This window comes from Saccopteryx leptura, chromosome 10 (assembly GCF_036850995.1).
Source record: "Saccopteryx leptura isolate mSacLep1 chromosome 10, mSacLep1_pri_phased_curated, whole genome shotgun sequence".
NCBI classification, from domain to species: domain Eukaryota; kingdom Metazoa; phylum Chordata; class Mammalia; order Chiroptera; family Emballonuridae; genus Saccopteryx; species Saccopteryx leptura.
In genome coordinates, this window is record NC_089512.1 from 76,538,575 (window position 1) to 76,551,549 (window position 12,975).

General features: G+C 38.2%; 1 protein-coding gene across 20 annotated transcripts in view; it reads left to right on the top strand.

Annotated features, from left to right (window-relative positions):
* Window positions 1-12,975, top strand: part of CADPS (calcium dependent secretion activator) — a 598,625-nt gene that overhangs the window by 515,702 nt on the left and 69,948 nt on the right. For 11 of the 20 annotated variants that reach the window (XM_066352050.1, XM_066352060.1, XM_066352053.1 and 8 more), the window contains 3 exons: window positions 2,901-3,048; window positions 10,230-10,304; window positions 11,183-11,266. In XM_066352050.1, the coding sequence (XP_066208147.1) occupies window positions 2,901-3,048; window positions 10,230-10,304; window positions 11,183-11,266 (307 nt within the window). Of the gene's footprint in view, window positions 1-2,900; window positions 3,049-9,335; window positions 9,351-10,229; window positions 10,305-11,182; window positions 11,267-12,975 lie in introns of all 20 variants that reach the window. The other 9 variants (XM_066352056.1, XM_066352057.1, XM_066352051.1 and 6 more) reach the window with 1 other exon arrangement.

The window sequence follows — 12,975 nt, forward strand, 5'->3', positions numbered from 1 at the left end:
CGGTCTATCCCCAGACAGACACCCAAGTTCTATTTTCCAGTTCACAACTATTCCATTATTTTTCCTCATTCCAAAATATGTATATACCACAAGCATTGCAGGCACTGCAAATCTCCAGATGTTATGTAGTTTAATGGATGGCCCAGTTGTGGGAATTGGGGGCGGGGTTTGGCTGGAAGTGTTCTGAAATCTTGGAAAAAGAAAAGAGAAGTAATAGCATCAAAACTGGAAACCAAATGGGCAGAAGAACAACACCACCCCAGGTAGGCGAGTGTCTCAGCGGGGGTTAGGAAAAGAACCAAATGCTATGGAGAATCTGGTCAGTGTTTGCTGGACCTCAGGGACACGTGGAGTCCCAGTGATCTATATTTTGTGTTCTGTTTTTTCTTCCCACTCTTAGAATCAAAGGCAGGCATATTTCTCAAATCCAAGGTCAAAATATTTCCTTTGGGTTTTGAATCTCATCATCTCCTGCATAGTCGATCAATTTTAGGAAAAGCCAATCTTTTCCTATGGTCAAACCATTTCAAGGAAAAAACTGCTTGTAAAAATAGTTCATCTGCAGCAAAATGCTCTTTTCTGGTCTGCACTAGGGGCTACAATATATTAGAATTAAGACTTGCTAACTTCTGATTCGTGCACACAGTACAGAAAAATACATGGGTCCTTTTCTGAGGAGCCAATCTTTTGAGCAGGGAATAAGTAATAGGAAGATGACAAATCGATGTGAAAGGTGAGCAGTGGCTCTATTTTATCCCTCATCACAAAGCTTTATGGGTCAGCATATCACAGAGTGGGAGCTCCTCGGAGGCAGGGAGTGTAGCTCATTCATTCAACCTCCTCACCCGCCCCAGGTCCCAGCATCATGCTTGACACACAGTAGCTGTTGAGTAACTCCTTACTGGTAGAAATTGGTCAACTGCACATGTACCCCTGACCCTGGTGTCTCTTTCAGTGAAGACCCCGGTCATAAGCACAAATATAGTCAAGAGCAAATAGAAGTGGAAATATCACCCCAGATTTCCAGAGTCAGAGAGTAAAACATGAAGCAGTCCTGGGACATTTTAAGATACAGAATTCATATTAGTAGAGCCTAGAACCTTTGCTTTCCTCTCTGGAACAGAATAAATGGTTCTAGGACAACATAGTAAGGACAGGAGTTCATGGATGTAAATACTCCAAAAAGTCAAATTGAAATTATTTCTTTGATGGACTTCACTGAGCCTCTAGCCTAGTCTATATCAGGTACTGTACTCCACACAAAACAAGTCACCCAGCTCTGCCTTCCCGGAGAGTCAGTTGGATTAAGTGGCCTCTCCCTTCCTGGCTTTTTGGTCCCGGGGAGCGCTCTCAGTTACATTAATGGTGCATTCGCTTCCTCTTTTCAGTCCCACATGCTAAGGGCTGTGAACAGCTTTCCTGTGAAAACAGAAGATGATAACTTCATTGTAAGGGATCAATTTAGCATTTCCATTTCTCAAATTGGGCCAGAACTGGCATGTGAGCCTCAGAAGATCAGCACAGGGACCTGTCCAACTCAGTCCTCATCAGGCCTCCTGTTCACAAAACCAGAACATGATGTATTTTCAGTGTAGCTTAAAATGATCATCACGATTAGAAAGCTACTTCAGTGTACAGAGCCTTTAGAAGCCAAGATACATTTATCCTTATCATGATCATATAATACATAGGAGTGTTTTAAGGCATTCTTTTTTTTAGTTGTTTTCTTAAGAATTGGGCTTCCAACCTTAGAAATTATACTTGGCTTCCCTGCATGCACCCAGGGTGTGTTAGCAAGCTGGCATCCTTTCCTGAGCTAACTAGCTGTGTGGTCCATCTATGCACTGTTAAAAAACTGCTACAAATGCCTCTTAAAGCGATGCTTTCCTGGGGGCTGCATGGTCTCCAGAACCTGACCAGGAACAATGCTGAAAAGGTGCATTGGACAAAAGAACCTTTAATAAAACCACTTACTACCCAGGTGTTTTTCTTCAAAGACATGTGATGATGTGACCCACTTCTCTGAAACCTTTTAAAATATAACTGGTCCCCTTTATAATGCTGATATCAAGGATTAGATCTCACACCTGAATGACCAGCTGGACCTGTCACACCAGGCTTTTTCTGTGAGCAGTTAGCCTACTGCTGGGATCGTAGTTTGACCTAAGTCAGAATTATGTCACATTAAGTTCCCACCATTACACAAGACTTGATTTGGTAAGTATATTGTGACATTTATTATTTATAAAAATAATATATTCTTATTGCAAAATAAAAACACTGACAGTGCAACACACCAACCTAGTGGACATCCCCTAATGCCTCTTCTGACTTCAACCCTCTCCGCAAAGGTAGTCATCTTATGTTTTTAGTCTTTAAAGCAATATGATAAGTTTGTTGGGGTTTTTTTTTCTTCAGTGTCTTTCAAAACCAGAATTAAAAAAAAAAAACAATAAATGCCATTTAAGATGTTTCTCTACCATGAGATTTTGAAGATTAGAAACTGCTTTTTTTGTTTGGTTTTTTTAATGAAGTGATTTAAGGTAGGCAGTTGCCAATGTGAGAGAACTTACATATGCTATAATGCTATAATTGGGTTTTTGTTAATTCATTCATTCTCCTGCAATTAGGCTTCTCCATAGCATGTAAACTATAGACAAAAATACAGGAGCTACAGGTGTTCCATATCCTGCTGAGAAAGAAGGGTGTGCATGGCTGTCTCCCTGAATAGGCCTGCCTTAGTTGGGAAAGTCATTTTAAAAAGAACACATGTGAAGTCATTGTTGATAGAAACTGATTACAGCCTTCAATTTTCTTTTTCACTGACCTCTCAGAAAATGTCTCCTCCTCCTGCTGCCATCTGAATGCTGAATTGGTCTTTTCCCACTTTGTTTTAATAGAACCAGGATTGCATTTGAAGTTAAGCTGCAAAAAACCAGTCGATCAACAGATTTTCGAGTCCCACAGTCAATATGCACCATGTTTAATGTTATGGTTGATGCCAAAGCTCAATCAACAAAACTTTGCAGCATGGAAATGGGCCAAGAGGTAAAAAAAAAAAAAAAAAAAAAAAAAAGAAATACAGATCTTCCTCCCCTCCATTGATCATGTAGAAGAAAACTTCACAAATTCCTTCCATCTACACTAATCTGCTAGTTTCAGAAATACACTGGGACATTTGTGGATTAAGCCACAGATGAATGTTTGGTATCTGTTTGTTAAGTAAAAGTCTAAGGCATGTGCTAATGAGCATGCCAGTCGCGTGGAAGTGATTCCTGGCTGGAGTTGGGTGGCCGTCAAATTCCTTGAAGTCAAATGATGTTTGATGATCTTATTTATTAGGCTGGTATCTCCAACAGATGTTTGCCAGAATGCAAGTCATTTTCACATTTGCAGTGCATTTTATCACTCTGAACATCTGGACAGCAGGAGAGCTCTCTTTTCTGCATCAGGCATCTTCCAGGGTGTACGATGTTAGATCACCTCGCTACCCAATCCACAGCAGCGGGTTATGAAGTTTCAAGATCGCCAACTTGAATTGTCCTGAGATTGAGTTGATTGTGAATCTTCCCTGACCAAAAGTTTAGTCCTTTCTAAGTTTCCAGTTCCCAAGTGGTATTTTAAAATGTAAGGGAGAAAGAAACAGCAACTTGGGCTTGATTAAAGACTACCGTGATCAGTTTTCTCTGATGGCCTTAAGCCAGCTAGATATTCATATACCAATTTAGAATTAATTCAGAAACATTTCTGGCAACTCTCATGTTGTTGCCAATTGGCATAAATTGCTCCTAAATGAGATCTTTCGATACCAGCCCTACATGCTCAGAATTTTTACTAAATTATATTTGCTCTTTATTCGTTATTTATTTTCTCTTCCAGCACCTTCCATTTTTAAATGTGGGTCGGTGGTATTCTCTTCCTGGCAAGATCCTCTTTAACCTTCTTTTTCCTCCAGATCAGCTTTTTTGGCTACTCTTGGTAGCCTCTGCTCCTAACTATCCTGTTAGGCACCTTTCCCTGGGAGTTATGCTCTAGGCACTGGGGTCAAATGCAAGGGGATCTCTTTCCTGGCTCCATCTGCTGCATAGGAGTGGTCTGGGGCAGCTGTTCTCAAACTTCAGTGTGCATCCGCTCCTCAGACCCGATTACTGAGTCTCACCCCCAGAGTTCGTGACAGGTCTGGGGTGTGATCCAAGCATTTGCATTGCTGACAAATTCTCTGTGGTACTGAAGCCGCTGGCTGGTCTGGAGATCACCCTCTGAGAACCACTGGTCTGGAGGTTTGGTATCCAAAACTGACTTAAGGAGAGGCACGTAGGCATGCAGGACAGCCTCCTGAAGAAGGTTCGGGTGGGTGCTTTGGCCAGGGTGTGCTTGCACTGGAGCTGGTCAAGTCAATCTGCCTCTTTGGGCCTCAGTTTCTTCATCTGTAAAATGAGAGCACTACTCTTCTTTTATTCAGGCTCTTTTTAGCTGTAGAATCACTTCTTCAGACCTTATCCAAAAAGGCCAGCATGTGAAAAAATAAAATTAGAGCCACTCCGGATGAAGTTGGGGGCATAACCACCCACCCACACTTCTCTAGGTGACTGCACACTCTCTTAGGTCTCACAGAGCCTGCTTTAAAAACCCTGTTTTGAGAGATCTCTAAGAATGTGGGTAATTTCCAGAATCCTATCCCTTCTGAATTTTTCCCCCTTTGGAGCTTTTTTTTTTAATTGAGCAATAATCGACATACCAAAAAAAAAAAAATCTGTGTTTTAAAGTACACAATTCAGTAGTTTTTAGTATTTAACCAAGTTGTGCAACCATCACCACAATCAATCATAGGACACTTTTATCACCATAAAAAAAAAACCAGACCTATTAATATAATTCCCCAGCCTCAAGTAACTACCATCCTACTTTCTATTAATAAGGACTTGCCTCTTTGAGCATTTCATATAAATGGAATATACTAATATGTGGCCTTTTTTTACTTCTTTCACCTGGTACAATATTTTTAAGATTTATCAATGATGTTACATGCAGCAGGAATTCATTCCTTTTTGCAGCTAAATAATATTCTATTATATAGAGCTGCCATATTTTCTTTATCAGCTCATCAGTTTATAGACATTTGAATTGTTTCCACTTTTTAGTTATTATGAGTAATGCTGCTATGAACATCTGTGTAAGTTTCCATGCGGACCTATGCTTCCAAGGCTCTTGGATATATACCTAGGAGTGAAATTTCAAGGTCCTGTGGTTAATCTCTGTGTAAGTTTTTAAGAAACTGCTAAACTGTTTTCCAAAGTGGCTGCACCATTTTACATTCCCATCAGCAATGTATGAGAAACCTTATTTCTCTATATCTTAGCCATTACGTCTTATTATGTCTCTTTTTGAATTACAGCCATCCTACTGCTATCTCACTGTGGTTTTGATTTGTAGTGATGTTGGCCATCTTTTCGTGTGCTTATTGACTATTGGTATATATCTTCTTTGAAGAAATGTCTATTTAAAATTTTTTGCTCATTATTAAAATTGGGTTGTCCTTATATCATGTAGTTATAAGAGTTCTTTTTATATTCTGGTACTGAAATATTATCACATATATAATTTATAACTATTTTCTCAAATTGTGTAGGTGTTGTGTTTAGTTTTTTTGGTACTAATTCTTTAAACCACGAAAGGTTGTGTTTCGTGAACTCACTCCTCAGAGTTTGTCGAGGTGTCCATTTGAACTGAGTTTCACAAGGATACACTGCCCCTGGGGGGGTTGTTATACTAGGAGTACCCCCCCTTCTCCTCAGCAGCTTTTCCCACCCCTCTTAGGTTGACTCGGTTGTAGCCACATGTAAAGGACTCCCATACACCTGATCAGACAGCTAAGTAATCATTCTTTCAAACAAACGAAGTCACTCTGATCTAACCTTTTTTCCATTTGAGCCAGGGCTTTGAGAGAGTGGTGAGACGGGGAGAATTGTTGTCATAGACCCCAATTGGAACTCTGATGAAATGTGTGGAGCCATTACCCAGAAAATACTTTCACACAATTTTACTACATAATTTCAGGGGACCTGTGAACTTTGTTAGGACAAACTAAAGACCTTAGATGAGAAATAATTAGGTCTCCTGAGAGACCTTGCTCTGTGCCTGTGACCTTAAGTAGAACTGCAATGGGAAGTCTCATGCAAATGGTCTCTCATGAACTGTTCGCACTTTTTAGATTGGGGATATTTATCTCCAAAGTAAAACTTAATCATTAAGATGAAATTAGCCAAGGATGACTGGAAACATCCTGAAATTGGGAGAATAAATAAAAGTTTAATTTTTTTGTAGTTTTCACTTTGTGAGTATTTGATATTAAACTTGTATTATAGATCTAGTTACTGATGATATCTGCTTCCACCTGAATTCTAATGCCGTCAAAGTGTTTTAGACTAAACACTGGCCAGGTGATACAATATTCTCCAATTTTAATATCACTTCCTGAATTTCATCACTGGGGTAAAGTATCATCTAAAGGCAGCTGTTGAAACATTTGTTAGCCATACTTTTCCATCCTCAATATTTATTTTTTCATTAAAATTTGTGAAGCAGCAATAGAGAGGAAATTGTGTATTAAATAGTTTCTCACTTGGTCTAGTGTGTTTTCATCTCATTTCCAAGGTCAGATGGTCTTAACAGAAAGACAACATACACACAATCTGTTCCATGACAAGGCAGAGTGTGCAGCTCAGGGAGTCAAGTGGAATGATTTCCATGAAGTGATTGTAAATTAGCAACTTAACCCATTTGGAAGCAAAAATGAACTCCCAAACTTCTCATGCCATTTAAGAGTAGTAGTTATCTTGCTATCAGCATGATCTAGGGCCCCAGAATAATCTAGGAGTATTATTATTATTATTATTATTATTATTATTATTATTATCATCAAGCCAATCCAAGAAGGCCAGTAGAAGGGACTGAAAAAACCCTACAAAATTAGGAAAGATTTTAGGCCCATACTGAGATGCAGATAAAATGGATAGTTATCTGACTGCAAGAAATTTTATGACAAGATAACCTAGTAGGGGTGGAGAAATGGTAAGTAAATGGTGCCCCAGTAGTGGTATTGACACCCCTTCAGGGAGCTTCACATCTGTATGAAACAATTACTCTCCCATGAAAGAGCAGAGTAAAGGCAGAGTTCTCACTATGGCACCAGAAAAGCAAGTTAATCAAATAAGTCTTGGGAGAATCTGGTAAAACCAATCCATGTATTTTATAATTACTTGTATAGGAATGGAGGCTACTTTGATTAGTACCCCTGTGCTACATGACAAGCAGAAGTTTTATTTAATTGAGATTATAATTTACCATATTTTCCCAGGTATAAGATACCCCCATGTATAAAACACACCTTAATTTTGGGGCCAGAAATTTGAAAAAAAAGTATTACATAAAGTTATTGAACTCAAGTTTTATTCATCATAAAAGTCATACAACTCCTCAAGCAGGAAATGCAAGTAAAAAAAACCTACAACCACTGTATAAAACGCACCCAGTTTTTAGACCCCAAATTTTTCAAAAAAGAGTGTGTCTTATACATGGGGAAATACGGTGCATATAATGCAGTATATAGATTTTAGATGAGTTTAGAGAAATGTAGACACCCATGTAATCACCATGTTAATCCTTAGTTATGGTAGCAGTACTGTTGCCATTAGAACTTCTAAGTTTCTAAACCTTGTTTCCATGCCTTGTTTCATTACTTTGCTAGATGAATATTCTATATTCAGAACAGGGATAATTCTAGCCCCATTGAGAACATGAGGAAATAGGCAAACAGAGATGACATACTCAAAGAAATACCCTCTGGAAGTAGAAAGAAGAATAATCATATCAAAATACTTTTTTAATAAGCAAAATAAAAGAAATGTGGACAGGAGTAGAGATAAAATATTCATATAGGAGTCAGAGCTATGGAAAAATTGAAAGCAAGAAGAAGGTCCCAGAAACCACCATGTCTCCATATGCTTTTGTCTGAACTTTTTAGAGAATCGAAAGATTTGAAGTTCCCCTACTTCTGAAGAGAAAGCTTATTTGTCTTTCAAGAAAGACTTTGCTAATTCCTCAGGATAAATTTTGCCTAAATCTTTCTTGTTTGATGTATAGAGAACACTTGTTGGCTATTTGTCAGTTCAGCCAAGTTTTTTGAGAGAATGTTTCTGTTCTCTATGATGTTCTTTGCTTGTTTAGAAGTCCCTCATTTACTATTTCATACTGTTGTATTTTTGCCTACAACTAGCTTCTCTGAGCTAATTCAATCTCAATTAATTAAATAAAAGTAATCACTTATAGCAATCCAGAGACTACCTATGAGAAGGAGGCCTTGCATGGGCAGGGGCGAGAAAGTGTGTGATCTGGATCTTATCTCAAGACCCGAACGTGAATTTGGGGCCCTATCAATATTCCTGCATTCCATTCTTCTGATGTCTCTCTGTGTTTCTAGCACAGAATTCTGCAGATCGTTTTTGCATTTAGCTTCATGTTTATGCCACTTCCAAGTAAATTCTTCGTGAAGTTAGCAGCAGAGCCAACATGGGTTCTATTTATTAGGACTATACACTATAGGCCATTTACTTTCTTATGTTTCTTGAATCAAACTGAAAAGAAATTAAATGAGATGACTGAGCAATCAGACCATCTCTCCCTATGCTTGTCTTCTACTTTATGAACTTAAACAAATAATATTGGAATTGCAATTATAAGTTGACAAAATGTTTCCACATCTAGACCCTCATTAGATCTTCAAAATAGATCTATGAGTCTGAGAGCAGGAATGCTAGGAAAGGATGTGGCCCTAGTTTTTTACCAATAATAATAGTAATAGTAATAGTAATAGTAATAATAATAATAATAGTAAAACAGACCTGCTAACTATCTTTAAACAGGGTTCACCTCATTGCCATAATGAAGTCAGTAATTTGTGCTGGCTTCCCCCTCCCCCGACTGTCCTAGATAATAGTGCTACCTATTTTTTTTACAGATGAAGCAACCAAACTATATTTTCTTAAGCAACATAACTAACCAGCTTTGCACTGGGACTTTATCTAGGTCTTCTAATTATGAACAAAATTTCCCCATGCCTTTAAACAAATTAACTTAATTCACATTCCTTCGCTCACCTTGCTAATTCTGATTGCCAGTTACCAGAGTATCAATGTTACTACGGCTTATTATTTCTGTCGTTTTCATAGTTCTTTGGATGGTTTGCTTAATTTTTATTTTCTCATGTGTCCTTTTGTCCTAATTTTATTTGCACTGTTCCTTCTTTTTTTATTCCTAATTAATCATCCTTCTGAAAGTTTGCTAAAGAGTGGGTAAGTGCATTTTCCTTTCCAAATAGCAATGTTTTGCATTGTTATTTTTTATTAAGGAAATATGGAATAATTCAAATGGATATTAAAGTGATTTAATAAATGTCAAGGAGCTGGCATACAGCATTTTCTGTTGAAATTGCTTTTTCTTTTTTTCCTGGCATTTGCAGCAGATTTTTGTTTGTGTTGGGGTTTGTTTTTGCATTACTATTTAAATTTGATAACCGACAGCAGCAATTAGGGAAATTGAAAACTTGATCGCAGTCTCATTAGAGGCTCTAAACCTGGGTCTGCTAATCCATGAATGGGGAGAATGAGTGGCAGTGACAGGCTTCAGGATACCACACTGCCTTGGCCCTGAATCAATACCCTGATCCAAAACCGGGGTTCTGGGGCGTTAACCCAAAATAGCTGAAGGTCTCAGAACAGTTTTTGCAAAATCATTCACAATGTGTTGGTCAAATTTCCTTTGGGAGGATTCTACTTCCTAAGCCACATCCCCCAGCAATTTTCCAAAGGTAATTTTTCACCTCCTGTATTAAATTATTGTGGTATCGTGCTTTGTAAGATCCAGATCAACACACTGCCAGTCTGTTAAGCCACCCAGGCAAGCTACTTGTAAATGGGTGTATGTCACTACACATATCAAAACCATTGAAAGCCTTGAGTAAGGGACATTGCACCTAGTAATTTTTTAAGAGCTTCGGATCTCTCCTCATCAAAGACCTGGTTTCAGAATCTTATAGCTGCTTTTAGGACTGTGGAAATAAATTGGGTCTGTGGGCCAGGTTTTATTTGTAAATTGCATTGTCTAAAAATACTGACTGATGCAATGCCATCACCTCCCCAACATGCTAATATTTGTCTTTCTGTGTTCTTTAGCATCAATACCATTCAAAAATAGATGAACTAATTGAAGAAACTGTTAAAGAAATGATAACACTCTTGGTTGCAAAGGTAACCTTCAGTTTCAGGTGAAATGTTTCATTGTGAACATTGCTTTGTTATGCCTGCATTTCCATTAAAATGTAACACGTTAAAAAGTTGAGCTGTATACTTATATCTCTCAGGAAACATGATTGTACCTCACCCAGCCTAGATCCGAATGATTTTTCTGATGATTGCGAGCCGTGTGAAGATAAATCGATGAAGTGGCATGTTAACTTAATAAGAATTTGTCCTCAAATGTTGCACTAGGTTATGTGGAAAATGTTTGTTTTGTTTTTCAGCACTGACAAAGTTAGATTTTTAAATACAGAAAGTTAAATAGTAATAAGGAATCCTGCCATCATGAAAAGCCCCTTCTCTCTAGTTTCACATGCAGCGAGAGTCATAATAAAATATAAAAGTCAGATAAAGCTATTTCAGTCACCCTCATGAATTACAGAATTTTAACTAAGTAATGTTGAATGAGAAGACATTTATATTTGCCAGTGCTAAACTTCTGTTTCCCCAAAATTACTGATAAAATACAAATAAAAATAGATTGGATTAAATGTAGTGCTAATATGTAACGTAAAAACGGCTCCGCGCAGTTTTGGATTTTAAAAGTGCATTTAATATTATCGCACGCTATATGCAGCTCAATAATATTTTGTCACTTTGCACTTCTGTAACATTCTCTATTTGCAATCACATAATAATGAAGAGAAAGCCGGATAAGTCAGATATTTCTATGTAAAGCAGTCTATTCCTTTCCCAAAGGCTGAACTCAAATAATACAGTACAAAAATGAGCAGAGGTCCAGTGCTAGTCTCTGTGTGGTCAGAAAATGTGGCTCTTTATTGGAAACAATTTTATTTTGAAATAATTCTTTGTTTTTTCTGTTTTACTAGTTCGTGACTATCTTGGAAGGCGTACTGGCAAAATTATCCAGATATGACGAAGGGACCTTGTTTTCTTCTTTTTTGTCATTCACCGTAAGTAAAGAGCTTTACATTGTTATTTTTATTAAGGAAATATGGAATAATTCAAATAGATAAAATGATCGAATAAATGTCAAGGAGCCAACACAGGAGGAGGGCGCTGTTGTGGCATCCGGTTTCTGTTTGTGTGTGTGTGCTAACTGTGTCAGCAAGCATGGATGAGAGCACGAGGGGAACGAGGGGGACATTTGGTAATGGCAGGTCATCCAAAGCCATTTCCATCTCATCTGTGAACATACAATATGTGTGTGTGTGTGTGTATGCACACACACGTGTCGCTGTGTGTTTGGAACCAGAGAGAATTGCTGGCCTGAGCCCACCTTAGCTTTCTTAGGCAAATCACTTAACATTTCTCAGCTACCATTTCCTCATCTGTGAATTAATTTTAGAGATTGTAAATATGTAAATATGTTTTCTTTGATCCTCACTGTATGGGGTACACTTTTGTTACCTGAATTATTAGTTGCTCACATTTAAAAATCAGGCAAATTCACTTAGAAGTTTGTATTATAGAGCTTTCTTTATAAAGCGGACAGTCTGCTGGAGACGAGTCCCAGTGGTCTCCACAGTCCAGACACGTGTTTGCCAGGTTCCGGAAGCCTCCTAGCTGTTTCACTCATTCGCAGACTGGCCTGGGCTTGGAGACACTGGAGTTTACAACCTCTGGTGCAGGTGATCAAGTCTGTACAAAATCTGAGAGGCTCTAATTCTGTGCTGGAATTGGGCCCAGCCATAGAAGTTAGGTGGCGGGCAGAAGCCGGCCTAATTCTCTGTAGGTGAATAGTGATGGTCACCATAAGGGGACTGCCCCAGGAGCTCGGTTCTCCGGCCCTCCTGTGCTAGGTGGGCTAGCGCAGGAAGGGAGGGAGAGCTGACAATGCCATAGGCAACGCAGTTTAGGGCCCACTATCTATGGGTCTTTAAAATAGCCTTACTTTAAACTGGTTAGAAGGTGACGGAAGACAATTGGACTTTGGGCAATGGGAATGCAGCATAATCAAATGTCAAAATAACCTAGAGATGTTTTCTCTGAACATATATACCCTGATTTATCAATGTTACCCCATTACAATTAATTTTAAAAAATTTATTTAAAAAAATAAGTAAAAATAAAATAGCCTTACTTTATGAAAAGATTTCTAAGAGGGCATTGAATGCCACGACAAGGCCCAGCACAAGGTAGGAGGTAGCACATCATCATCTTTGGAATCCAACAAAATTGAATTCAAACCCTATTGCCAATATTACCAGCTGTGTGATCTTGAGTAGGTATCTCATCCTCTCTGGGCTTGTTTCAGTTTTGGTTTTGGTTTTGATTTTAAGGAGGTATGTGTTTATGTCATTTTGCTTTGTGTATTTGCATGTGCATGTTAATGGCAGTCAACCAACAATGTTGTGTGGAAGTGGAGAGTAAATAATATCTTCCATAATGGACTCTTGTGAGGATAATAACATAAGTGAAAGGGCTTAGCATGGTCCTAGCACATAGTAGCCCTCAATTAAAAGCAACTATTGTTAATAAAAGATATCTAATATGTTTATTATATATAATGCAGACATACATACACACAAGTTCTTTCCAAATAGGTCCTGCTCTTGTCTTTCCCTAACCCATACAGATTTCCTGAGGAATTGAAGAAAATATAGACAGAAAATATTTAAAACAATTCTAGATAGCATCCACATATGCCCTACTTGTTTTG